Source organism: Urocampus carinirostris, chromosome 1, assembly GCF_059441175.1.
Source record: "Urocampus carinirostris isolate Australia breed hairy pipefish chromosome 1, RoL_Ucar_1.0, whole genome shotgun sequence".
Classification (NCBI taxonomy): Eukaryota; Metazoa; Chordata; class Actinopteri; order Syngnathiformes; family Syngnathidae; genus Urocampus; species Urocampus carinirostris.
In genome coordinates, this window is record NC_142349.1 from 67641599 (window position 1) to 67666320 (window position 24722).

At 39.4% G+C, this 24722-nt stretch overlaps 1 protein-coding gene across 1 annotated transcript in view; it reads right to left on the reverse strand.

The window, feature by feature from the left end:
• Positions 1 to 23800, reverse strand: part of LOC148376629 (FYVE and coiled-coil domain-containing protein 1-like) — a 34417-nt gene extending 10617 nt beyond the window's left edge. Inside the window, exons 1-17 of the mRNA XM_088349321.1 lie at positions 23744 to 23800; positions 22379 to 22454; positions 17346 to 17452; positions 15964 to 16089; positions 15212 to 15318; positions 13987 to 14130; positions 13192 to 13270; positions 10721 to 13123; positions 10566 to 10658; positions 9420 to 9538; positions 8978 to 9145; positions 7404 to 7544; positions 6364 to 6560; positions 6143 to 6278; positions 4431 to 4532; positions 2056 to 2266; positions 103 to 212 (exon numbers count right to left, since the gene is read on the reverse strand). Coding sequence (XP_088205447.1) covers positions 103 to 212; positions 2056 to 2266; positions 4431 to 4532; positions 6143 to 6278; positions 6364 to 6560; positions 7404 to 7544; positions 8978 to 9145; positions 9420 to 9538; positions 10566 to 10658; positions 10721 to 13123; positions 13192 to 13270; positions 13987 to 14130; positions 15212 to 15318; positions 15964 to 16089; positions 17346 to 17452; positions 22379 to 22442 — 4307 coding nt within the window. The 5' untranslated portion in view covers positions 22443 to 22454; positions 23744 to 23800. The remainder of the gene's footprint in view (positions 1 to 102; positions 213 to 2055; positions 2267 to 4430; positions 4533 to 6142; positions 6279 to 6363; positions 6561 to 7403; positions 7545 to 8977; positions 9146 to 9419; positions 9539 to 10565; positions 10659 to 10720; positions 13124 to 13191; positions 13271 to 13986; positions 14131 to 15211; positions 15319 to 15963; positions 16090 to 17345; positions 17453 to 22378; positions 22455 to 23743) is intronic.
• Between the last annotated feature and the right edge of the window lie 922 nt (positions 23801 to 24722).

The following is a 24722-nucleotide window of genomic DNA, read 5'->3' on the forward strand; positions in this document are numbered from 1 at the left end:
ACACCAGCATGTTACCCTGAGAATTGATGCATTAAACTCGGGGAAGAAAAGTAATAAAAGAAAACCACGGTGGTGATTCAAACAGGGGGGGGGGGAACTCACCTAGAAAAGGAGTTATCAAAGATGAGTATGTACTCCCCAGGTTTGCGAACCTTCATTTCACCTTTTATTGTCTCCTTATGGGAGTTGCAGCGAGTTCGCGGGATCAAGACCTGCCAAAAGAGGACACTTGTTTAAAGGAGACGTATTGCAGCACTCTTTTCCTCAAATGAAAACAGTTCCCAGGTGTCTTCGTAAAATAGCGGCAAGGTACACTTATAAGCCTCTTTAAAGAGCCTTGTTTGAAACAGATGCTTTTAAGATCTGTCCTGCGGCAGGCCAATGACCCACTTGCAATATTTTCTTCGACATTTTCTGCGCTCAGGGCCAGACTTGGGAGGGTTACTTTAAAAATGCAATTTGATACAGTTACTAATAAGCTGTTGAAAATGTAATCAGGAATCTGAATACTATAATATTCAAGTAATGTCACTTGATAACCTTCGATATTTACTCACTCCACAACACGCAATAATGACGACAAATAAAAGAAAAAAATCCGCTGGGAAAGCATCTGCATAGATCGACATTGCTTGTTGCTAGCTGTCTGTTAAGCCCCATAATTCCTGTTTACGGATAGAAACTAGTAAAAAATGATTTCTCCATGCCATAGAGCAGGGGTGTCAAACTCATTTTAACTCGAGGCCAGACGATAGAACAAACATTCTGTCGGGGGCCGGACTAGTAGATTAATAAGAAATAAAAAGAGAGATAAAGAAATAAGAGAAAGAGGAAGGGAAAAGAAGAGAGAGGGCGGGACAAAGAAAGAGAGAGAGGGAGAGAGCGTGAGAAACAAAAGAGATAAAAAGAGAAGTCGTGAGAGAGGGGGACAGAAAGGGAGAGGAAGAAAAAAATCCAAAGAGAAAAAGAAAGACAGGAGAGAAAAGAGAAAAGAAAGCACAAAGGGTAGGAAGAAAGAAAGAGAAAAGGAAAAAAATGAAGTTAGAGCAAAAGAAGTTAAAAAGACACAGAGAGAGAAAGAGACAAAGAGCAACAAAGGAAGACAAAAAGAGAGACACAGAGATTGAAAGAGACTAGGACAGAGAGTGGGAGAAAAGGTGTTGAAGAGAGAGAGAGAGAGAGAGAGAGAGAGAGAGAGAGAGAGAGAGAGAGAGAGAGAGAGAGAAAAAAAATACAAGTACAGTGTCCTTGTGAGAGGCACCTAGCTTTGGCAACATCAAGTTGACATATTTCAACCTGCAGCTTGTTTTTCTCTTGTGCTTCTCAGAGTGTTGTCTCGCAGGCCGGATTTAATCCGTTAGCGGGCCTGATCCGGCCCACGGGCCGCCTGTTTGACACCTGTGCCGTAGAGCAACCTAACATGGGATTCACATTCATCTTTTTCGGCCAATTGCAGGCTTTGTTTTGCCCCGCTTTAGCCTATGCGAGCCTGTAAATACTAAAAAGGACCCACCTCCTTTAGCTCCAAGTAACTTTAGCCAATAGCGACCGATTCAAATGATGATTGAAACATTGGTTAGGAAATGAAATGCCGGTATGTATATATATATATATATATATATATATATATATATATATATATATATATATATATATATCCCGGCATACACCGCGGACTACTTTGCCTATGGGGGAAAATCTAGTCGGCGGCTGCTTGCCTTAGTTGCGAGACCTTGCGACTCAATATTGATTAATATATAATGCGCGTGCTCAGCTTTTGAAAAAAATTAAAGGCTTTTAGGTGCGCCTTATAGTCGTGAAAATACGGTACTAAGTCTGAATGGTCAAGAGCTATAGAAGTCTCTTCTTTAATCAGCACGGTGGGGGAATAAAACTATTAAAGCTCTTAAAACTCAGTTAAGCATTGATAACACATACTTTCAACCTTAAACTTTTAAAGGACACCTCAAACGACACACCCCACCAATAAGCGAGCAATCAAAAAAATAATCTCCTTTGAAAGTCACATTGCATGGACTCAAACGTGTGCCAGACCTTGGCCTGTTCCAGTGGAGTCTGTGCACTCTCTCGAAAAACAACGCTGAAGGAGATGCCTTTGGGTTCCGAGGTAAACGTCCAACAGACAGAGGTGCCCGGCCTGCTGGCGCTGATGGGGACGGTGCTGTAACAGCTTGATTTGATGAAGAGCTCTCGCGAGTTGTCCCCAAAGCTCAAAATGGCTTCCACTGTAAAACCAGATGCCAACCTAAGGGCAACAGACCACAAATGATAGTTTTAAAACACCGCATTGTTATAGGTTGCACCTAAAAAGCCTAAATTGGCCCGAATCAGAGAGTGCGCCTTTTATCCCGATGCACTTTGTATACCGCAGAATATAGTGGATAGGATTGGGAATGCATGAAGTATTTCTAAACGTGCATTACAAAAGGAGGTTTTACGATACAGGTTATTCTCTGTTTGGGAAATATTTCATGTCCGCATCTTTCTTTTGAACTGATTTTTCCCAAAAATCTGCAAAATGTTTCTCAAAGTACCGCAAATTCCGGACTATAGAGCGCACCTGATTATAAGCCGCACCCAACACATTTTAAGAGGAAAACCGATTTTGTACATACACAAGCCGCACCTGTATATAAGCCGCATGCGCCCACATTTAAACATGTAACGCAAATACCAAATTAACCCAAACCCGACTTCAAGTCCCGCGATAGAAACTAATTGTCCTTCATTGAAGTCCACAGTCCAAAAATCACAGCCGGCAAAATGAACGGAAAATGATACCGGTATTTAAGGTTTGATGCAGACCTGCAGAGTCCGGGTCCCGTTGAGAGTAATCCAAGGAAAAAGTGTATATTTCCAAAGGTAAGGGTGGGAAAAATATATCAGATGAACACATTTACTCACGCAACTCCTATTTCTTTAACCAACTTTTTACCCCCTCTTCTTTCCTTGTTTGTCCCTCACCTTTAGCGGTCCCTACTTAAATTTGGCACCCCGCGTTTGTTCCGCCCCTCATTTTTCGTTCACCCGTGCAAAACATATCAGAATAAGTGTCTAAAATAAATACATTACAAAAATATACAGTTGCAAATACATATTATACATGGGTTACACATATTTACAAAGAAAGACGGTACACCGAGAGAGTTTTCAAAGCTTTAATAATAATAATATAGCTTTCATCCCAAACGGTGGCTGTGATAGGGCAGTTAATGGTAGCAACACTCGAGCGCCGCATCACTGAATAAGCCGCAGAGTTGAAAGTTAGGGAAAAAAGTAGCGGCTTATAGTCCGGGATTTACGGTACTTTATTTATTCACTGTAAGTATTTCCATCCATCCATCCATCCATCCATTATCTGCACCGCTTATCCTCAGTAAGGTCCCGGGGGTGCTGGAGCCCATCCCAGCCGTCTTCGAGCAGTGGGCAGGGGACACCCTGAACTGGTTGCCAGCCAGTCGCAGGGCACACTGGGACAGACAACTCACTCGCTCATTCACACATAGGGACAATTTGGACCAGCCAATTAACCTGACATGCATGTTTTTGGATTGTGGGAGGAAACCCGAGTGCCCGAAGGAAACCTACGCAGGCACGGGGAGAATCTTGCAAACACTACATGGGGAGGTTGCAGTAACTGGACTTGAACCCTTAACCTCTGTACCGTGGGGCTGCACGCATATCACCCTCCCACCGTTCGTGAGCAGGGCAGGTTCTGTAATCCCATTTTCCTTTCACTTAAAAATAGATTTTTATAGGGATTTAAATTTTTGGCAGCTACTGACATATTGTTTGTTTTTTTCAGCCCACTCTGGCCCTTTCAAAATATTGGGTTGCTGGCCCAGACAAACTATGAGAATGCACTATGCAAATCAAGTGTTTCTGGCACCTTGAGTAAAAATAATGAGATAATGAGATAATCTTTAATGCCTTTTCATATGTACCACCAGGGATCTCGTGGTTCTGGTCAGCACCCTAAAAGCTGTGAACCGGGTTTGATTCCTGCTGCAACCAATGTTTTATGATTTTAATCGGAAATACCTATTAAGCATTGCACTATTACTGTATATGCCGTTTTTGGATTAAGAACCTAACAGATATACACGCTGTGTCTTTATTTCGTGTGCCTTAGCTATGAAAATATGGAACAAATTACTTTTTAATCAGATGCGCCTTATAGTGCGAAATGTAGGGTCATCTGTGAAAAGTAAATTAAGGATTTTTTGCTTAACTGTTAGAAAGTTTTGACAAGCAACAGTTTGTTTTTTTGGACCATTTTTGTTATGTCCGGTGATGCATACGTGTTGTGTTTCACTTCATTTCTCACTTCCCCTTTTTGACATTCGAATTAACCCCCCAAAAAAGAAAACATCCTGGACTTTTGTTTTTACTGAAAGTGTCCTATTTACGTAAGTTCTCCAGACTTAAGCAGGCAGATCTCGGCATCCTGCACGGCATTAAGCTGGTCCTCAGGGTCCTCCGATGGGATGTCAACTGCCGTGCTGCTGCTTCTGTACGAGACAAAAAGACACTAATGGACTGGAATGCTACAAATATACTTATAATAAATGGGGTCATACATGAAACCTGCAACATGCCATGCTTCAAGTAACTTAATAGATTGCAAATTCAATTTAATTATAAATGAGTCACCCAAAATATATGGCTCCCTTGGTTAATGTTTCCAAGTTCCATCTAAACCTACGTGGGTGTTCTAGGGGCACTTTGTTTTCCTCCCTCATTCCAAAAAACACGCATGACTAACAGAATGGCAAAAATGGGGCTCCCTTTCATTGCATTTCTCTTCTTTGACAATATTTCTACTTAGTTCCCTTCCCCATTTTAAGGCTTAGTTTTTTTTATTAAGTTTAATCTAACCTTGGTTATGTTATTTTAGGAGACACAAATACTTATATCTTATATATTTACTTAAAAATGACAATAGTTTTCTTATTTTACTGTATCTTATTACAATGTATTGAATAAGAGATGAATAAGAGATATACTAGATAGATAAATAAAGAGAGAGCAAGAGAGCTAAAGGGATGGATAGATAGATAGATAGATAGATAGATAGATAGATAGATAGATAGATAGATAGATAGATAGATAGATAGATAGATAGATAGATAGATAGATAGATAGATAGATAGATAGATAGATAGATAGATACTTCATTCATCCTCGTAGGGAAATTCACACCTCCAGCAGTATCCTTGTGTTGGAAAATAAAATAATAAAATAAAGATATAGGATACAAAAATACCCTACAAAATAAAATAATGTAAAAGGGAAAACATAGCAACAATTATGTAAAAATTGAATTTAATTTTTGTATTTATTTTTTCGTACTTTACAAAAAAAGTTACAAACACATGGAAATATAGTAGTTTGAAGTATTATTCGGCATTTTTTTAACAAAAAGTCGGTTGGTTGGTTGAATAACCACTAGGGTCGTAGGGGCACCATTTGCTGTGTCATGGGCAAGTACAACTTGGTGGCACCCATACCTCTCCAAGCCAACATATAGTACAGAACATTGAAAAATTGTAAATTAAGATAATTAAACAGATTTTAAGAATTTGTTAGGTGGGGTTTTTTTCAAATCTTCTGGCATTATTGTGTGTTTTGGAGTAAATATTCACTGGACGGTCCTGGATAGAATGACTCAGCTGACTGACTTCCCTGGAAGATTTTAGTTGAGCTGTCTCAGCTTTACAGTTATCTTGTTTCAGCCTGATTGTGATGTTTCTGTGATGAGTACATTTTGAAATGAATCCCAAGCGTTTTAGGTTTCCAGGCATGACGTATTTTAGCGACTGGTGACATCGTACGGACATGTACAGATTGTTAAGGGGTTAAATACTAAACAGATCTATATTGTGCTAAAAAAAGACCAAAAAAACAGAACTGTTATTGCAAAAAAAAAAATTTTTAGAATGGAAAGCTCATGTAAAAGCTGTGGGTCATGTAACCTTTTTAATAATACATTACTCAATTAATTAAAGTGTGAAAAAAATAATTAAGCATTGCCGGAAACTCAGCAAAGATGATCACAGATCTTGTGTGAACGCTCAGAAGAGAGGAAGCTGAGGGGGACCGTTGGTGACTTGATACATACGGTTGTGCTGCCTCCTGCTGTCCGTGTCCAGAAGAGCTGGCGGTGGGAAACGAGTCACCATCAGAGACGCCGCTCACCTCCTCTTCTGTGATGATGTCAAACATCCCATCCTCTGGCTTGTCAACTTCCTCCACTCCTGGAACATGAAACACCAAATTTATCATGTTAAAAAAAACATGTAATATTTTAAATAATAAGTAAATCACAGTGTACTGTTTTACCCAAGACGCTGGTCACAGCCCTGAGAGGCTGCAGCAGACGGCTGAAAGTGCTGGCTGAGGCGTCTTCGTGTGAGGGCAGCGCTGCCAGTATACCGCGCTGGTTGCAGCATTCCTGACAGATGCGCTCTCTAGTACCACCCGGCTGTTGACTTGGTGCATTGGCCAGGCAATAGTGGCAGAAGGGACGGCTACAAAAGCTAGGAGATAAAAAATGTAAAAGGCCAATGCATTTGTTTTTGTGTGAGCAGTTAGTCTAGAGACGTTGAAATATTTTTTTCAACAAATATTGCAAATATTTATGTATATATTTCTACTTACGTTGACTTGCATTATGTTAAGTTTTAGTTAAACTAATTTGACCAAAGAGCATTGTTATTGTGCCTAAAAATAAAAACAAATACTCTAAATACTAGTTATATTCAGGAAATCGAGTGAAAATCGCTAAAAAGGTTGTTCAATCCACGTGCTTGTGTTTCTTTCGAAAAATGTTTAACTTAATTATCAAACGATTATTTCATATAAAAACAAACAGATATGATTCCGTTTGAGGTGTAAGTAAAGCAAGATATACTGTACCTGCAGATAATTCCCTTAAAAATGTCTCTTTTCTCAAATTTGAGTGAAACCAAACAATGGTGATTAATTTAACATGGGATAGAGAACAAAAAAACATATTGTGATTAAACAAGAGAGGCTAATATATCTTTCTTAAAAAAAAAAAAAACAAATAATAACTTATCATTAAAAATACATAAACAATTTGACAACAACAAGATAAACACACTCACCCGCAGTATATACATATACAGTAAACTTTTGACTCAGTGATATATATATATATATATATATATATATATATATATATAATGTAAACGATGGTCACAGGATAATCTTGAATATAGTTTAGTCTATAAATGTACAACCGGTATATCTGCCAACAAAAATCAATATATTTCCTATTTTCAAAACTTAAAACTGTGAAATCTAACACCAACTCCTCTGTGTGGTTAAACTTGCAGTGTAAATAAAGCTTGTCCTACCTGCAGTTGTGCTTTCGAAGCCACCAGCCAAAGGGTGTATGGCAGCCCAGGCAGTAGTTGACGTCCCGCTCAGTCTCTTCATCGCGGAGTTTCTGCTCATATTCAAGTGCATCAGTCTTCTGCCACAGCTCATCTTTGTCCCTGTAAAGACAAAAATCTCATGTCACAATACTCTTAGTTACTTTGTCGTACAAAGCAGAGTGAAAGGTAGAATATGACTTACATATTAGGGATTCACAATAATTATCGTGCTGATTATTAGTGGACCGATATCGACCAAATATACCATTTCAGTTACCGATAGAAAAAAAAAGACTCAATAATTAATCGCTTGATGCCATACAGTTGACATTACTTTTTAGAACGATTCTAAGCATTTTCACTGTTCATTATAGTATAATATAGTTTTCTTTTGAAGTAAAAGCACACCTTGGTCACATTTCCTCTCTCCCTGTTTATGATGTGCACGAGGCACTGGTTGCATGGCACAGGATGTGTACAACCTCTGATGATTGTACAGGCTTCTTTTTTTTGGAGCACTTGTATAATGATAAGAAGTGATGTACTTTCACATCTTGAACACACTCATAATCATAAGAAGTTTCTCCACTATCTATATGTCACCGTTCTGGTGATCATAACAGTATCTACTAGTGATCCCAAGAGCCAAGAAGAGATCCGCAGGTTCAAGAGCGCTCTCCATTCGGGCCCCGGTGCTGTGGAATGCTCTTCCCCCTGAGATTCGATCTGCAACCTCAGTGGGAATGTTTAAATCTAGACTTAAAACACACTTCTATTCTGTAGCATATGAATAATCTATATTTTATGTTGACAATGTATGTGTATTATTTGCCCTCATGTAGGTTTTAGATCAGGGGATGGTGTCATAACAGTCTGTGGTTTGCAATATGTGATCTGTGCAGCCCTTTGAGACTCCTTGTGATAAAGGGAGTCACAAATAAACATGGCTTGACTCGACTTAAGGTTTTTGAGTTTTTCCTTGCTCTCATGAAGGTTTTAGATCAGGGGATGGTGTCATAATAGTCTGTAGTTTGCAATAATCTGTGGTCTGTGCAGCCCTTTGCGACTCCTTGTGATGAAGGGAGTCACAAATAAACATGGCTTGACTTGACTTAAGGTTTTTGAGTTTTTCCTTGCTCTCATGAAGGTTTTAGATCAGGGGATGGTGTCATAATGGCTAGACTTGACTATCTTGTCATTGTACGTAATACTGACAAAGTAGTAAACGATTGATTGACTGATAAAGGCAAGCTGTAGTCTTTCCTAAACGTCTTTATATAATGTCATGGTATCTAATAACTAAATACACACAAACAGACAAAATAAAGACACACACACACACACACACAAAATAACTGGATTCTGAGCGTTTGTTTCTTTTGAGTTATAAATTATCGTGTTTTAGCTCTAGAAGCAAGATTTTACCTGTCATCAGTATGGTAGCTAAAATCGGTTATTGTACATCCCAACTAAAAATAGTGTGATTTGAGATATGAGCAAAATATTCTGAAAAAAGCGATTTTTCACATGATAACAACAAAGGGTCCGTGTACCTAATGAGCTCCACAAGCCGTTCCTCCAGGTTGAGTTTGGTTTGGTAGAGGTCGTCGAATTCGACTGCCGTCTTCAGGTCAAAGTTCTGTTTGTCCTGCGTAATCCTTCTCAGAGTCTCTCCTAACTCCTGGCAGGCCCGCTGAGCCGCGTCAAGCTCCTCCTGGGATCTTTGGACAAAACACCATATCGTTTATTTATTAAAGGGGAGAAAGGTCTCTCATGTTACGTCACATTTATTTGTATAGCCCTTAATCACAAAATGCTTCAAAGGACTGCACAGGACATGATCACATTCACATATTTGTTGTTTGAATAATGAATTTGAGAAATAAAGAAATACTTGTGGAATAATACAAAATTTAAAGAGAAAAAGTTAGGTAAGTATGGGCATTACTGCAATTGTATCAAAAATAAATAAAAAATATAGTAATGGTTACTCACCTGGATAAACTCGTCCTCAAATGGATCACCTCTTCCTCTTTCTGCTGAAGGAGATTTTCCGACTGGGCCATCTGAATTGTTTTTTCTGTGAGGTTCTGTCGGTATTTTTGCACTTCTGCCTAACAATTTACACAAAGCGCTTTGATGAAAAGATGAATAGGATATTTTTTTCTATTTTACAAGCAAAACAAGGGAAAAAAGGCGTTACAAAGTAATACTTAATGTTTTTATCTATTTTAATGCATTGTTTTCACATAAAACACAATTATTTCTGTAATTTAATGTTGTCAGAAAGGTAATTGATATTATAAAAGTTGTAGTTTTGCTTAAAATGAGCAGCATTATATCCATTTTGTAAAATTTGCAACAGTATTGTTAACAATAAATTAAAAATCCTTTGGGATATTCTTTTTTGCTGTTTTACTTAAAAAACAAGTTTTAAAAACGTGAAATAGGAGAATAAATTTAAAATTAGCAGGTTTTCTCCATTTTTGTTTATTTTTTTGTTTATTTTTGTTGCAGTGTGGGTCAAGACATTTCCTTAGATTTAAGGACTCTGTTTTGTATGTTACAACCAAAACAATACCATTTATAAGAATTACCTTATATTAAGGTACAAAAAGAATAATGAAAGCTTCAATTATTGTCCTAAAATTTCAAAATATTATAAAAACAAGTGCCGTTTTCTGATTCCACTATTTTCTAACTTGTTTTCAAGCAAAATAGCATAAAACAAACTAAAATATGCCAAAGTGATGGCAGATAATTGACTTATTTCAAAATAAATATTCCATTATTCGCTTTATCAAAGGTCTGCTCATTTTAAATACATTATTTTCTATTTTACCAGAGAAACAAGTAAAAAAAAATCAATAACTAGATAAAACTTAACTGTATTTATTTTTTGATGCAGGGTTCTCACATTAATATTTTTACTACAGAATCAATAATGGGAAAACAAATATATTCCAAATTAAATCTTAATGTGACAACAGTTCAGTGTAAAAAAAAAAAAGAAAGTGACATCTACCAACAAAATACACATATTGGGTCTATTTAAATTGTTTAGTACTTTAGTATACCTGTACATACAACAACTGTTGTTTGAAAAAAAAGAGAAAAACAACTCGTGCTGTATTAATTTACCTCTAAACGTTTTTGTTGAATCTCCATCTCGACTGCTTTCTCCTGTTCACTTATCATCTGTAACCTTTCATCCATTAGCTCTTCATTGACACTCTGAATGAGAACACAGACTATTAATAAGTGAACTTCTGGATGCTCTGTTTTCCAAGTCTGACCTGCAGTTGGCTGCTGTGGCTGATAGCCTGGTTGTTAAGCTCGAGACGAAGAGCCTCGATCTCCTGCTGGCTCTTTTCTTGAAGCATCTCTGCCTCCTCATGAACCTTGGTCAGTTCCTCCTGCAGCATCTGCGTGGTGGCCCAAAGATCTTCCTGGTGGTGGAGCTTGCTGAGGAGCTGTCGGTTTTCCCTTCTGAGCTGCTCTGTGCAAGCGTCCAGCCTGCCCACCTCCTGTGCGGCCTCCTCCTGCATCTCCAGTTGTCTCTTTAGGAGGTTTTCCCACCGCAGCCGAGCCTCTTCGTTTTCGGCCGTTAGCATGCAGACGCGAACTCCTAGTTCTGCGGTTTCGGTGTTGGCCCTGTGAAGGGCCTCCCCGGAATCACTGTTCTCCAGGCACAGGGCGTCATAGCGCTGCTTGAGATTGCGCAGTTCCTCCTGGGATGCGGTCACCTCGGCGGCAAGGCTCGCCCGTGCCAAAGCCTCGCAATCCCGCTCGCGGACCAGCGCCTCCTCTCGCTCGCGAGAACGCAGGATCTCATCAACGTGCCGGCGGTTGAGCTCTTCCACTTGAGCCTTTAATTGTTCGGCTAAAGCTCGCAGGTCTTCCCTAGAAGCCTCAGTAACCTCTTGAAACGCTTGAGCTTTCATTCTCTCCTCTGTCCCAGCCAAAAGCTGGGCCCGGAGCGCCACCACCTCCTCCCTGAGGCGCTGCACCTCTCTAAGGTTAAGTTCCAGCTGAGCCTCAGCAATAGCCAGCCGGAACGGACCCTCTTTGGTCTCCGAGGTTAATTGTTCTTCCTGAAGCTTCTGCGTTTTTTCATTGCTCTCTGCTGCTCCTTTCTCATCATGCTGCTCTGAGGTCCTGCTTTCTATCTCCTCAGCACGAGCCTGCAGAAGATCACATTTAGCAACCTGCTCTTTGAGGTTGATTTCCGTTTGCTGAAATCTCATCAACAGATCTGCTTGAGTTTTTTGGGATTCTGTGAGGTTCTCGTCAAGATTTGACACTTTGGTATTAAGCAAGTCCAGCTCTTCGTGGGCCTCGGCGAGCTGTTTTTTCAATGCCGACTGCACTTCAAAAAGCTCCTTACTTTGCTTTTCTGCAGACTTTTGTTGAGCTTCAAATTGCTTCTTCTCAAAAAGAGATTTCTGGACAAGCTCCTCTAAATGGCGGTTCTGTTCCAGAATCTTCTGCTCACGGTCTTCCGGGCACAGATTGGCAATGTCCAACCTTCCTCTGAGGTGCTTTTCGGATGCAGTTAGAATGCTGACTTTCTCTAACAAGGCTTCATTTTCCCGAGTAATCTCGGCAATTTTTTCCTCGCTTGTTTTGACCGCTTTCAGCAGCGAAAAATGTATAACCTTATGTTTGCAGCAATTATCAAAATGTTCAGGTTGTTCGCTAGCATTCACATCGTTCTCACCCGGTCTTGAGATAAAGCTCTCTTTCCCATCATTCAACCTATCCAAATGTTCTTCCAAATGCTTTGTTCTTTCAGAACTGATTAAAAGCTCTTTCTCTCTGCTTTGTAAGACTTTCCGCAAGTCCAGCAGTTGAATCTCCAGAGTTTCATTCTGGTTATCTCGATCGGTACACCTCCGCTCAATCTCGTCACGCTCCTCCTGCAGCCTACGTCTCAGTTCGTCGGCCTGCCGTTCTCTACACTCCAGGGAAGCCTGCAAACCCTGAAGCTGCGCTCTTAAATTCCCACTTTCCTTCTCTTTTAGTGTCAATGCTCCCTGAATACGAGCAACAGCTCCTTGGAGATCTTCCAAGCGTTTGAAGGTTTCCACATGCTCGTCTTGGCTACGGGATTTGACGTCAGACAGTTTCTCCATGCAGGTCCTTAAGTCCTCATCTCTCAATTTGAGCTCCTGAGACAAACGTTCGCATTGCCTGGCTCGATCCTCAGCCTCTTTCTTTGCCTCAAGCCTCTTCTCCTCGGTGGACTTCAGTTTCTCTAGGAGTTCTTGTATCTTCCAGGCTGACTCGCAGAAGTTGGTAGTTTGTTTACCTTTTTCTTGGATAGTCTCATCCAGCTTAGTCAGAAGCTCCATGTTTTTGTTCTCAGTAGCTGAGAGTCTGTCTTGAAGTTCGCAGTTTTTTTCTTCCCAACATGTCTGATAGTGGTGACGGACATCCATGCTTGCGGTGTCCTCTGAAGACTCCAGCAAACTGTTGGTCTTCTGAGCTAGCTGCAACTGACCTTCAAGATTCTTAACAACATATTTTAGCTCGTCAGCCTCTTTGCCCAAGTCTTTCACCCGCCCAAGAAGCTCTTGCTGCCTGCACTCAGATTGGTCGAGCTCAATGCGGAGGTTTTCTGCAACACTACGTAGAGATGGTTCTGCTGGAACAGGATCCTCAACAAAACTTAAGTCTGTATTTTGGACTTCTTGTGCCTGGGTGATTAGTAAAAAAGTTTATTTACATTACATAAAAAATGCATTATATATGCAGTGTTTTGTACCTGAACCAGACTGTTGACACTAGAACAACGACTTGGGGGTCTCCACAGTAGCGCTGATGAGCCGGCCCCTAATGTCCGTCTTCCACGAGACCAAAAGGGAGAAAATTACATTTTTCAAATTACATTTGAATCAACTGACTTGTAAAACAGAGAGTCCAGCTTGCATGTGTACACATGTACGTAAACTATAAACCATCAAATAATAAGACTCAGGACTACAACTTACTTACTAGAAACTCAATCATCTTTTGCACGCAACAGCACAGGTGCATAACTAAAGGAGGGACTGAGATGCCGGACAAGTTTCACAGTGGGGCTGAACAAAGAGGCATCGCCATGTTACAGACAAGTTAATCACTGTTCGGAAAGCTTAACGTTCCTGTGCTGTATCAACAATTATTGTTTCTTTCCTCAACTGTGGCATCTCATTTTAAGTGTTTAGAGACACTAAATGGTTGAGAATTTTGATATATTCCTGTTGTGCTATTAAAAATGTCCAAGTTTGGACTGTAAAAACATCAAACTAATATGTAACCACAATGTACACAGTTTAACTTTGCTGTTAAATCACGAGATATACCATGGGATATCCTTATTATATATGTTAAAAAACAATTTTAGCTTGACAGACGTTTCAAGCATTCAACAATACATACTTGCTGGGAACTGAGCAAGTCTTTAGTGTTTTTTATCAAATATGTACAATCAAATTACTTAATTCACACTATCTTTAAGGTGTTAAGAATCACTATATGTCATTCAAGGTTGAAGATAAAAACAGAGTGGACCGGTTACCTAGCAAAGGCGGGCCAATCAAGGTCCAGATCATAACTACGGGCTGCGACGTCAAACTGGATCTGGTTGAGCTCGTACAGATGGTTTATAATGTCCAATGTCAGGCTTGGGTCAAGGAAAGGACTCCGGGCATAATACCAGTCACTAAGAAATAAGTGAACATTTTGAAATTAGATTGGAGACTTGAGTTGTCAATTTGGACTCTAAATTTAGAAAATGATTAATTTTACATGACATTCATCTGGAAATGTTAATTTGACTTCACACATACTATATTTTCACGACTAAAGGGTGCACAATAAAGTCTCAGATTTTCTTCAAATTGTGTGGCGCGCCCTATCATTCAGTGCGCCCTGTGTGTCATGTGAAGCGGCAGGTATAGCTGATGACACATGAGGCTGTGAAGCAGGGGCCAGAAACCTATGGCTCAAGAGACATATACGGCTCTTTTCATGAATACATATAGCTCAGTGATAAGATGCTAAGTGTTCAAATTCTTCCATAGCTTTTCATGCATTGCCGAAGCAACTCCAATCAAGCACAAAGTTTGGTCCAGTATATAAACTTTCCCCTACAGTTTACAATCAAGGTGTCACGCCAACAGACCACATTTTGGCTGTACATCGCTTAAGAATCCTTCCTTTATAAGCAAGCTCATTAAATAATGTATGTTTACTGATGAGACACTTTATGATAAAAACACATACATCAAACTGTAAGTACACACAAACGCTAGCCAATCACGAAGAACAATTTTCATTAGGTGGCCAGTAGAGGTGGGTGGAGCTATGCAACACAGCACGTTCCCCTCTCACACGCACCCACCGTGCTGAAGGGGAAAGTGTTGTATTTGTGGATATGTGAAATGGAGTCTGGCATTGATATTATTTCATGAATTTTATCAAATCATTTAATGTCGCTCGGTGAAATAAAATGCGCAAAAACAATTGCTTTTGATGTTACTTCGGTTATCACCCATTCACAATTGTGAATCAACAAAATGAGTACATGAAATGACAATCCCTTTTCAAATGAAAATATCCCACTTTGTTTGGGCTGAATTCAATAACGAATGAAATGCGCTTATTTTAAATTGGAAACCAATTAGTGGCTACGAACCCGGTAAAAACGGAACAGAGACTATTTTCGAGAAGAGAGAACCCTGCTCCCTTGAAAAATATAAACAAACCCGTATACACACCAACGATATGACATGTCAACTCACCTTGTGACTTTCTGATTAATAAGACACTGCTGCAGCGTGTCAGCAAGTCGCTGGTGAACCAGCGAGTAGCGAATGAAAGCTCTTCCTTTGCCCAGTGAGGTTTTTAACTATACAAGACAAACACAAGAAACCAAAAATGTACTTTTTACAAGCATAATTTCGAACACAATTGACAAGTTGACGTCCAGTACATAATCCGCATTGAATTGTGAATGTCAGTGTTAAATGAGTAGAAAATTTAAAAGCACCTCGCTAATCTACAAAAATGATATCTCAACTCAATTAAAGCAAATGTAGGGATTCATATGATCAACTAAAGGGCCTTTACAAGGTCATCCTGTGGAGATTCACTGGTACTTGCGACAAACAAGTATAAAAGGGCAGTACAATACATACACAGTAATAAAAGTAAAAAATAAAAGTAATAAAATAGAAGTTTGAAATATCTCCACAAGGAAGAACTGTAATCATAGGATACAAACAAGCATCAAACAGTCAGAAAATCAAACAATTAGACAAAATCCATGTGCTCAATTATAAGAAACTCACCAATCTGTATTCCAATGAACAAGCCGAGGAAGGAATAGTCTTGGATGAAAGAATTTGAATGTAATGGTTCCCGAGTGGTTGTCCAATGGATTAGTTACATGTTAATACGCTCTGTGTATTTGTGTAGGTGCTTGTCTAGGACGGCATACTGGGTCCCAGTTGTGTGTGTGTGTTTGTGTGATCTTGTTGCACACTGGGATTACCTCTGGGATGGACTTTACAAAACGGATGCCATCATTAGCACCCTTGATCCCAATCAGGCTGTCACAGAAGTAATCCCAGTAGTCTTTTCTCTGGCCGAGAAAGGTTGTCTTCTCTTTCAGGTCGAACTGGAAAAACAAAGTGTTGTTTGTTTAACCTACTTGATGTGTTTTAACAACACCAAGGAGGACGATACATTTGCTTTTCCAATTTAAAACCACGAGTGTGTATGTCTTACAAACTCATGGTTTCACGCTTAGCTTGACTCCAGAGATCAAGAATGACATCAAGTATTTAGCCTTGCTATACTTAGAACAGATAGAGCGACAGGGTCAAGTCTCGTGCAAAAAGGCCTCTTATAAACAATTAAAGTCTGTGATTCAGAAATCAGACTTTTATAAGTGTTTGGTTTTTGTGTGAAAACTAAGGATAGGCAAGTACTAAAACTAGGTATTGGCATCAGTCGTTTGTTAAAATATCGCTACTTGTTATTGCATGCCTTTTTTATTAATAAAAATAATAATAGTTGCTATTTTTAAAATAGGGCAGCACGGCGGCGCAGTGGTTAGCGCGTGTGCGGCACAGTTCTAAGGTCTTATAACCTGTGGGTTCAAATCCAGCTACCGGACTTCTTGTGCGGAGTTTGTATGTTCTCCCCGTGCTTGTGTGGGTTTCCCCCGGGCACTCCGGTTTCCTCCCACATTCCAAAGACATGCATTTCAGGTGGATTGGCCGGTCCAAATTGTCCCTAGGTGTGAATGAGCGAGCGAGTTGTCTGTCCCTGTGTGCCCTGCGATTGGCTGGCAACCAGTTCAGGGTGTCCTCTGCCCACTGCCCAATGATTGCTGGGATGGGCTCCAGCCCCCCTGCGACCCTACTGAGGATAAGCGGTGCAGCTAATGAGATGAGATGTGAAATAAAATGTTAAACACTATTACGTCGGGATTCAAACACATTTCTTTAATATCAGTATTTGTTTGAAAAAGGAAATTGAGTATAGTAAATAACCCAAAAATCGTCAGCAGTAGGGAAATCTGTACAGAGTTATGTCCTGAGTGGTGTCCCAAGCAGCCTGATGGTTAAGGGATCAGTGAACCACGAATTGTGAGGCATCAATGAATACATACGATTTTAAAATGTGATATCAAACATCCCTAGTGAAGACAATTTATTGCTTAAAAACTTTATAAAAATGGCTAATTGTAGTCAGCCAGGGTGCCAGGAATAAAGAGTGGAATGTTTTTTAGATTTTTAGCTTGAATTGAGGAACAGGCACTTTAGAGACTCAGCTATTTCTAACTCATTCAAAAAATTAAATTCAAATTCCAAATTATTTGATGAATTGCCCATCCTCAGTTTAGATCAAGCTAATCAGTCATCGTACTTGTAGCAGGTACTCAAATTTGTAGAAGAACTTGCGCAGGTTGGCGCTGTCGTCTGTCACTGGCTCAGCGTACTCTTTGTGCTCTTGACTCAGCTGGCACACTGCATCTGAAACAAATAAGGGTTAGGCATATTTGCCGCTTCCAATAAAAGAGGCCACAATAAAAAATGCTCAAAAAAGGGGCCCCCGGTTAGAGTGTTGTACCATAGAATTTCTTGGAGAATCACATTAACCCATCACTGGTGAGCTATTTGGACAACCAGACCACAGGCTACACTGCTTTACTTATAGGGCTGCCTGTGGGGACCAAGTTAGTGACCTACTGGACTGTCTCAGAAAATTAGAATATTGTGATAAAGTTCTTTATTTTCTGTAATGCAATTAAAAAAACAAAAATGTCATACATTCTGGATTCATTACACATCAACTGAACTATTTCAAGCCTTTTATGATTTGAATATTGCTGATTTTGGCTTACAGCTGAAAAAAACTCAAAAATCCTATCTCAAAATATTAGAATACTTCCTCAGACCAAGTAAAAAAATAATTTTATAACAGCAAAACAGAATCAAACATTTGAAAATGTCCATTGATGCACTCAGTACTTGGTTGGGAATCCTTTTGCACGGATTACTGCATCAATCCGGCGTGGCATGGAGGCAATCAGCCTGTGGCATTGCTGAGGTGTTATTGATGCCCAGGATGCTTCGATAGCGGCCTTCAGCTCATTTGCATTTGTAGGTCTGGTGTCTTTCATCTTCTTCTTAACTATACCCCACAAATTCTCGATGGGGTTCAGGTCAGGGGAATTAGCAGGCCAATCAAGGACAGTGATGCGATGGTCAGTGCACCAGTTACTGGTGGTTTTGGCACTGTGGGCAGGTGCCAGATCATGCTGGAAAATGAAATCCTCATCTCCATAGAGCTTTTCAGCAGATGGAAGCATGTAGTGCTCTAAAATCTCTTGGTACACACTTGCATTTACTCTGGACTTGATGAAACACAGTGGACCAACACCAGCAGCTGACATGGCTCCCCAAACCATTGCTGACTGTGGGAACTTCACACTGGATTTCAAGCAACTTGGATTTTGCTCCTCTCCAGCCTTTCTCCAGACTCTGGCGCCTTGACTTCCAAATGAAATGCAAAACTTGCTTTCGTCTGAAAAGAGGACTTTGGACCACTCTGCAACTGTCCAGTGCTTCTTCTCCATAGCCCAAGTCAGACGCTTCTTCCGTTGTCTTGAGTTCAGAAGTGGCTTGACCATGGGAATACGGCTATTGTAGCCCATTTCCCGGACACGTCTGTGAACTGTGGCTTTTGATACCTGGACTCCAGCTTCAGCCCACTGTCTTTAAAGCTCCCCCAAATTCTGGAAGCGGCTCTTCTTCACAATTTTGTTAAGGCTGCGGTCATCTCTCTTGGTTGTGCAGCGTTTCCGGCCACATTTTTCCCTTCCAACAGACTTTTTGTGGATATGCTTTGAAACTGCACTCTGTGAACAGCCTGCTCTTTGAGAAATTTCTTTTTGTGTCTTACCCTCCTGATGGAGGGTATCAATGATGGTCCTCTGGACAGCAGTCAGATCAGCAGTCTTCCCCATACTTGTGATTTAGTTTACTGAACCAAACTGAGTGTTTTTAAGGCTCAGAAAACCCTCGCAAGGTGTTTCGAGTTAGATGATTCAGGTGATTAGTTGAATAGCCTACTTGTATACTTTTTCATGATATTCTAATATTTTGAGATAGGATTTTTGAGTTTTCTTAAGCTGTAAGCCAAATTCAGCAATATTCAAATAATAAAAGGCTTGAAATAGTTCAGTTGATGTGTAATGAATCCAGAATGTATGACATTTTTGTTTTTTTAATTGCATTACAGAAAATAAAGAACTTTATCACAATATTCTAATTTTCTGAGACAGTCCAGTATGTTCTGGAAATTTGTCACTATTGAATTATTTTAAACTTGGTCTTTAATTTGTGTCATTTTTTAAACCATTTTAGTTATCTCCAAAGTGTTTGAGTCAAAACGTTTGATTATTCTAAACCAACAAAACAATTCTAATTTCTTATATATGACTGCACAGAATATGAGAAAATTGTGGAAGTCATTAATTTTCTGTAATGCATATATATTTTCATGCAATTCTTAAATTAAGATTAGCGCGTGTGCGGCTCAGGTTTTAAGGTCATGATATCGAACCTTCTTGTGTGAAGTTTGCATGTTCTCCCCGTGCTTGCGTGGGTTTTCTCCGGGCATTCCGGTTTACTCCCACATTCCAAAAACATGCATGTCAGGTTAATTGGCCGGACCAAATTGTCCCTAGGTGTGGATGAACGAGTGAATTGCCTGTCTCTGTGTGCCCTGCCATTGGCTGGCAACCGGTTCAGGGTGTCCACTGCCCACTGCCGGAAGATAGCTGGGATGGGCTCCAGCACCCCAGTGACCCTACTGAGGATAAGCAGTGCAGATAATGGATGGATGTCTCATCTTAATAAACTGGAGAGGAAGGCAGGCTCTGTTGTGGGCACAGAGCTGGACAGCCTGACAACTGTAGCTGAGAGACGGGCACTGAACAAGCTGCGGTCAATCATGGACAATTCATCACATCCACTACACAGCATCGTCTCCAAACAGAAGAGCAGCTTCAGCGACAGACTGCTGTAACAGTCTTGTTCCACGGACAGACTGAGGAGATCATTTCTTCCTCATGCCATGAGGCTCTTTTACTCCACCCGGGGGAGTAAAAGCCCACATTAAACCCCACCCCCACATTTGCATATTAACCTATTTTTATTATAGTGTGTATTTTCCGTAGCACTAATTAAATACTCTATAGCAAAACGTTATATTGGGTATTTTTGTATTCTATATCTTTATTTTATTATTTTATTTTTCAACACAAGGATACTGCTGGAAGTCTGAATTTCCCTACAGGGATGAATAAAGTAGCTATTTATCTATCTATTTATCTCTCTATCTATATTAGTGAATACAACAGTCGTATCCATCCATATGTAGTGTAAATCCATGCTTCTGGCAAGCCACGTACGAGCACAACTTGTAAACAGTGGTGAACCAGCAATAGTGTGAGATCAAACAAGAACGGTACTTTGTTGATTTAGGTGAGCGGCATGAACGAAATAAGCTTTCAAATAATGTCAATGGTAATAAGTGGAAATTACATATATTTGTATTATGATGTTGCTCATGCTTGGAACATGAAGGGATCGCTCGAAAACGGCATGCATTATTTGTTAGTTCTGTAAACAATCCCTTCGGATCGCTTCAGTCGGCTCAAAGGAAACAGAGAACAGTTCTTTGATTTTTTTGAGTGTACTAGCGCTTTGAAACTCCGCTATGTATGCAGAAAATCCGCAGAAATAATAGAAAAAAATAGTGACGCGAAAAACGAACTGCAATATGGCAAACACCACATTTATCTTAAAGAGAGTGAATATGGATAACCATTTTCATTCATAACATTGTCCGTACAAAAAACATGATCGCAACATTTTGAGAACAATTTAATTTGATGTTTTGCCATAATATGCAATATTAACACAAAAAAACTAATTAATAATGACTCCAACAATGTATGGCATTTATGTTTTTTTTTTACTTGCATTGCAGATAATAAAGAACTTCATCACAATATTCTAACTTTCAGAGACGGCAGTCACTGTTTCTAAAATGTCTGTTTATCCCTGGATTAACGGCAAAAATTAAGTATCTAATATATCTACTAAGCCAAATCCATAAAGCAGGGGTGTCAAAGTCAAATGGACGGAGGGCCAAATAAAACATTTGGCTACAAGCCGAGGGCCGGACTGTCCAATCTTTACTGAAACCAAGATTTAACCTACTGAAAACACAACAAATATATTACAATATGATTGGATAAATAAAGCAATATTTCCTTATGACTCTGTCAGTCATTTTTAATTTCAGCAGGCACAAAATACAAATGTCCTTTATATAAAAAACTCATAACATAAACTCATAACCATTTTCTATCATTCAATCATCTGAAATTATTAAAAAGAAATATTGCCTCGAAATACAATAAAATAAAGTGCAAAAATCTCTTGTTACTTAAAACCAATAGCAATCAACACATTGGACCTCATCTGTCCTGCTCAAATGTACATTGACTTTCCTTTCTGTGCTTTCTCTGGGTTAGTGTGAAAAAAAGGAATTACTGATTAACAAATAATAACAATCAAAAGTCTGCTAAATAGGAGACAATTTTGTCAAAAGACTGTTGTCCACATCAAGATCTATTTTCCATGAAAAGCCGAAAAACAAGAAACACTCCCAGGACAGAGTCGGCAAACAAAAACAACATAGTCAACATAGACAATAAAGCTTTAAAATTCCCGAGGGGAACAACAAAAAACAAGACCTTCTTTATGTGCATATTTAACTTTTAAACTTGAACGGAGTAAAAACTTCAAATGTGTAATTGCACGGGAAACATTACTGTATTATTACTGTATTTACATACATTTATATACAGTACTGTATTACTACAACTCTACATTACTTGTTTGAGGCTGACGCTGATACTTTTCCAGCTACCTCCGTGAACATGCACTCCAACTCCCACCTTGTTTGAAAGTGTCCACCTTCCGTTTAGCCATTGTTGATGGGTATCTGTGGGCTAATTTTTGCTGTTATGCTAATGACTGCTGCTGATCGACTGCTGAATAAATCAAACCGCCTCCCGCTTTGCTCCCGCTCGGCGCGTCCCCGTTGCATTGTGGGAAATGTAGTATTCATGCGTACTGCGGGCTGCTGGCTTGCAGCGGCCTGCGGGCCGGATCTAATAATATATTGATATCGTCACGCGGGCCAGGTAAAACCCTCTCGCGGGCCTAATGTGGCCCGCGGGCCTTGACTCTGACATATGTGCCATAAAGTCTTCATGTTTATTCGTGTTGGATGGTTAGTTTTATAGCCCTTAATGACTAAACAATCCCAAAGGAGAACTAGTAAAAATGGTGATGTACTGCTTGTGTAAATTTTATTACCATGGAGATCTCTGATGATTCTCTGCAGCTGATTTTGGCCAACAGAGGAACCTAAAGAGGCCATTATGAACCGATTCTGTAAAAGAAATATAAAAAAAAGGTTGTCACTATAAATAACACAACAGCGTGTATCTTTATCTCACGTAAAACACTTCAAATGTCACTCAAATTCTTGCGCCTCAACTCTGAAAAGACCGAAATGTTAGTTATTGGTCCATCTAAATGCCGTGACTTGTTCTCAAAAACAGCTCGGAACATTGACAAATTGAATATCACCCAGAGTGACTCAGTTAAAAATTTAGATGTCATATTTGACCCCGATCTGTCCTTTCAAACACACGTTATGAATATTACTAGAACAGCTTTTTTCCATCTTTGCAACGTTGCTAAAATTCGCCCTATGCTGTCTCAGTTAGATGCGGGGATTATAATTCACGTGTTTGTTACCCGCCGTCTCGATTATGGTAATGCATTACTCTCCGGTCTCCCGAGGTCCAAAATCAAGAGCCTTCAGCTAGTACAAAATGCTGCAGCGAGGCTTTTAACTAAGACAATAAAGTTTGACAACATTACCCCGATTTTAGCTAACCTGCATTGGCTCCCTGTTAGCTTAAGATGTGATTTTAATGGTCTGTTAGTATTATACAAAATCCTGTATGGACTTGCTCCCTGATATCTTTCAGATTTAATTTCCTCCTATGTTCCGGTCCGGAGTCTTCGCTCTGAAAATGCTGGTCTACTAGTGATGCCAAGAGCCAAGAAGAGATGCGCAGGTTCGAGAATGTTCTCCATTCGGGTTCCGATGCTGGGGAATGCTCTTCCCCCTGAGATTCGATCTGCAACCTTAGTGGCAATGTTTAAATCTAAGCTTAAAACACACTTCTATTCTATAGCATATGAATAACCTATATTTTATGTTGACAATATCAGGGGATGGTGTCATAATAGTCTGTAGTTTGCTATAGTCTTTGATTTGTGCAGCCCTTTGAGACTCTTTGTGATTAAGGGCCATACAACTAAACATGACATGACTTGACTTCAAAGCAAATAACCTGAACAACTACAGGGTTGGCATTCTATTCAGCTCAGTTTTGAAACTGACAGATGTCATTAGAGACGATTACAACACAAAACCCGAAACTTTTGTTTAGAATTTTAATTTTTTTTATGTTTACGTTAGCAAATGTAAACAACAACAAGTCTGCGGGAGGAGCGTCACATCACTATTCATAACACAACCACCTGCCATCGCTTCTTCACTTCCGGGTCCCGAAAACGGTCATACCGTCAAAGTACTAGTCGGGTTTATGTTAGAAATAGAAATAAAACACCATATCTTATAAAATGTTGTAAAATTAAACTTACCGTGCGTTAAATAATCCAGCGTGGCTAATACACTGCGGAATTGTTTCCAAACGAAAGCCTGATCTTGATAGGGGCGGGATGTGTGTATGATTGACAGGTTGTGCTGACCAACCAGGGTGGTCAAGGTCTTCTGGGGGTTGTCGTGTTTGGTTGAGAGATCTAAACAGCTACTGTACATAGAATGAATACAGTCCTTAAAAACAAATATTTGTAAACTAATAAATTGTATTTATTAATGTTTTGTTTTTCAATTTTTCTCACTGGATTTTTAAAAAACATTATAACCCGTATTTATACTTACATTTGTTATTGGTTTCATAGTTTGTTGTTTTTTATTAAGGTCTGCCCTCACTACAACGCGATGCGGTTTTCACGGTCTCGCTACTTCACTGATTTGCATCGCGCATTGTCTTCAGTTCTCTGCTTTCAGTTCACGTTGATTTTTAAAATTAGTATTTGAAAGTACAGTCTACAGTGGTTATTTGTGAGATAATTGTACACAGTACTTTTAATTGTTAAATAAATGTTTGGGTCTGTGTATAATAGAGTATTTATTATACAACAATTTTAAAAAAGAAATGTTTCCACTTCTGGGATTTCGCTGATCGCAGGTTCTTTTTGGAACGTAAACCCCGTGACAAACATGGGTTTACTGTCCAAAAATGACAACTCTTTTTGATTTGCCACATATTTATTCCCTCACATCAAAGAATTTATACTAAAAAAATCTAGAAATGAAACGTTCCGGTGGGTGTGGCTGTTATAAGATCTAAGCATTGAATTAAGGAAACATAACTGAGACTGCTGTGTGTCGATAACATTGTGCAGGTACAGTATTTTCTACTATTTTATATTTTCTTATTCAATGAGTGATTTATTTTGGTCATCGTTTTTACATCTTTTATGTGGCATTTTGTATCAGACTCTTTTTTTCTAACGCTATATAAATATTTTATTAATGGATTTCCTTCTATTTTTA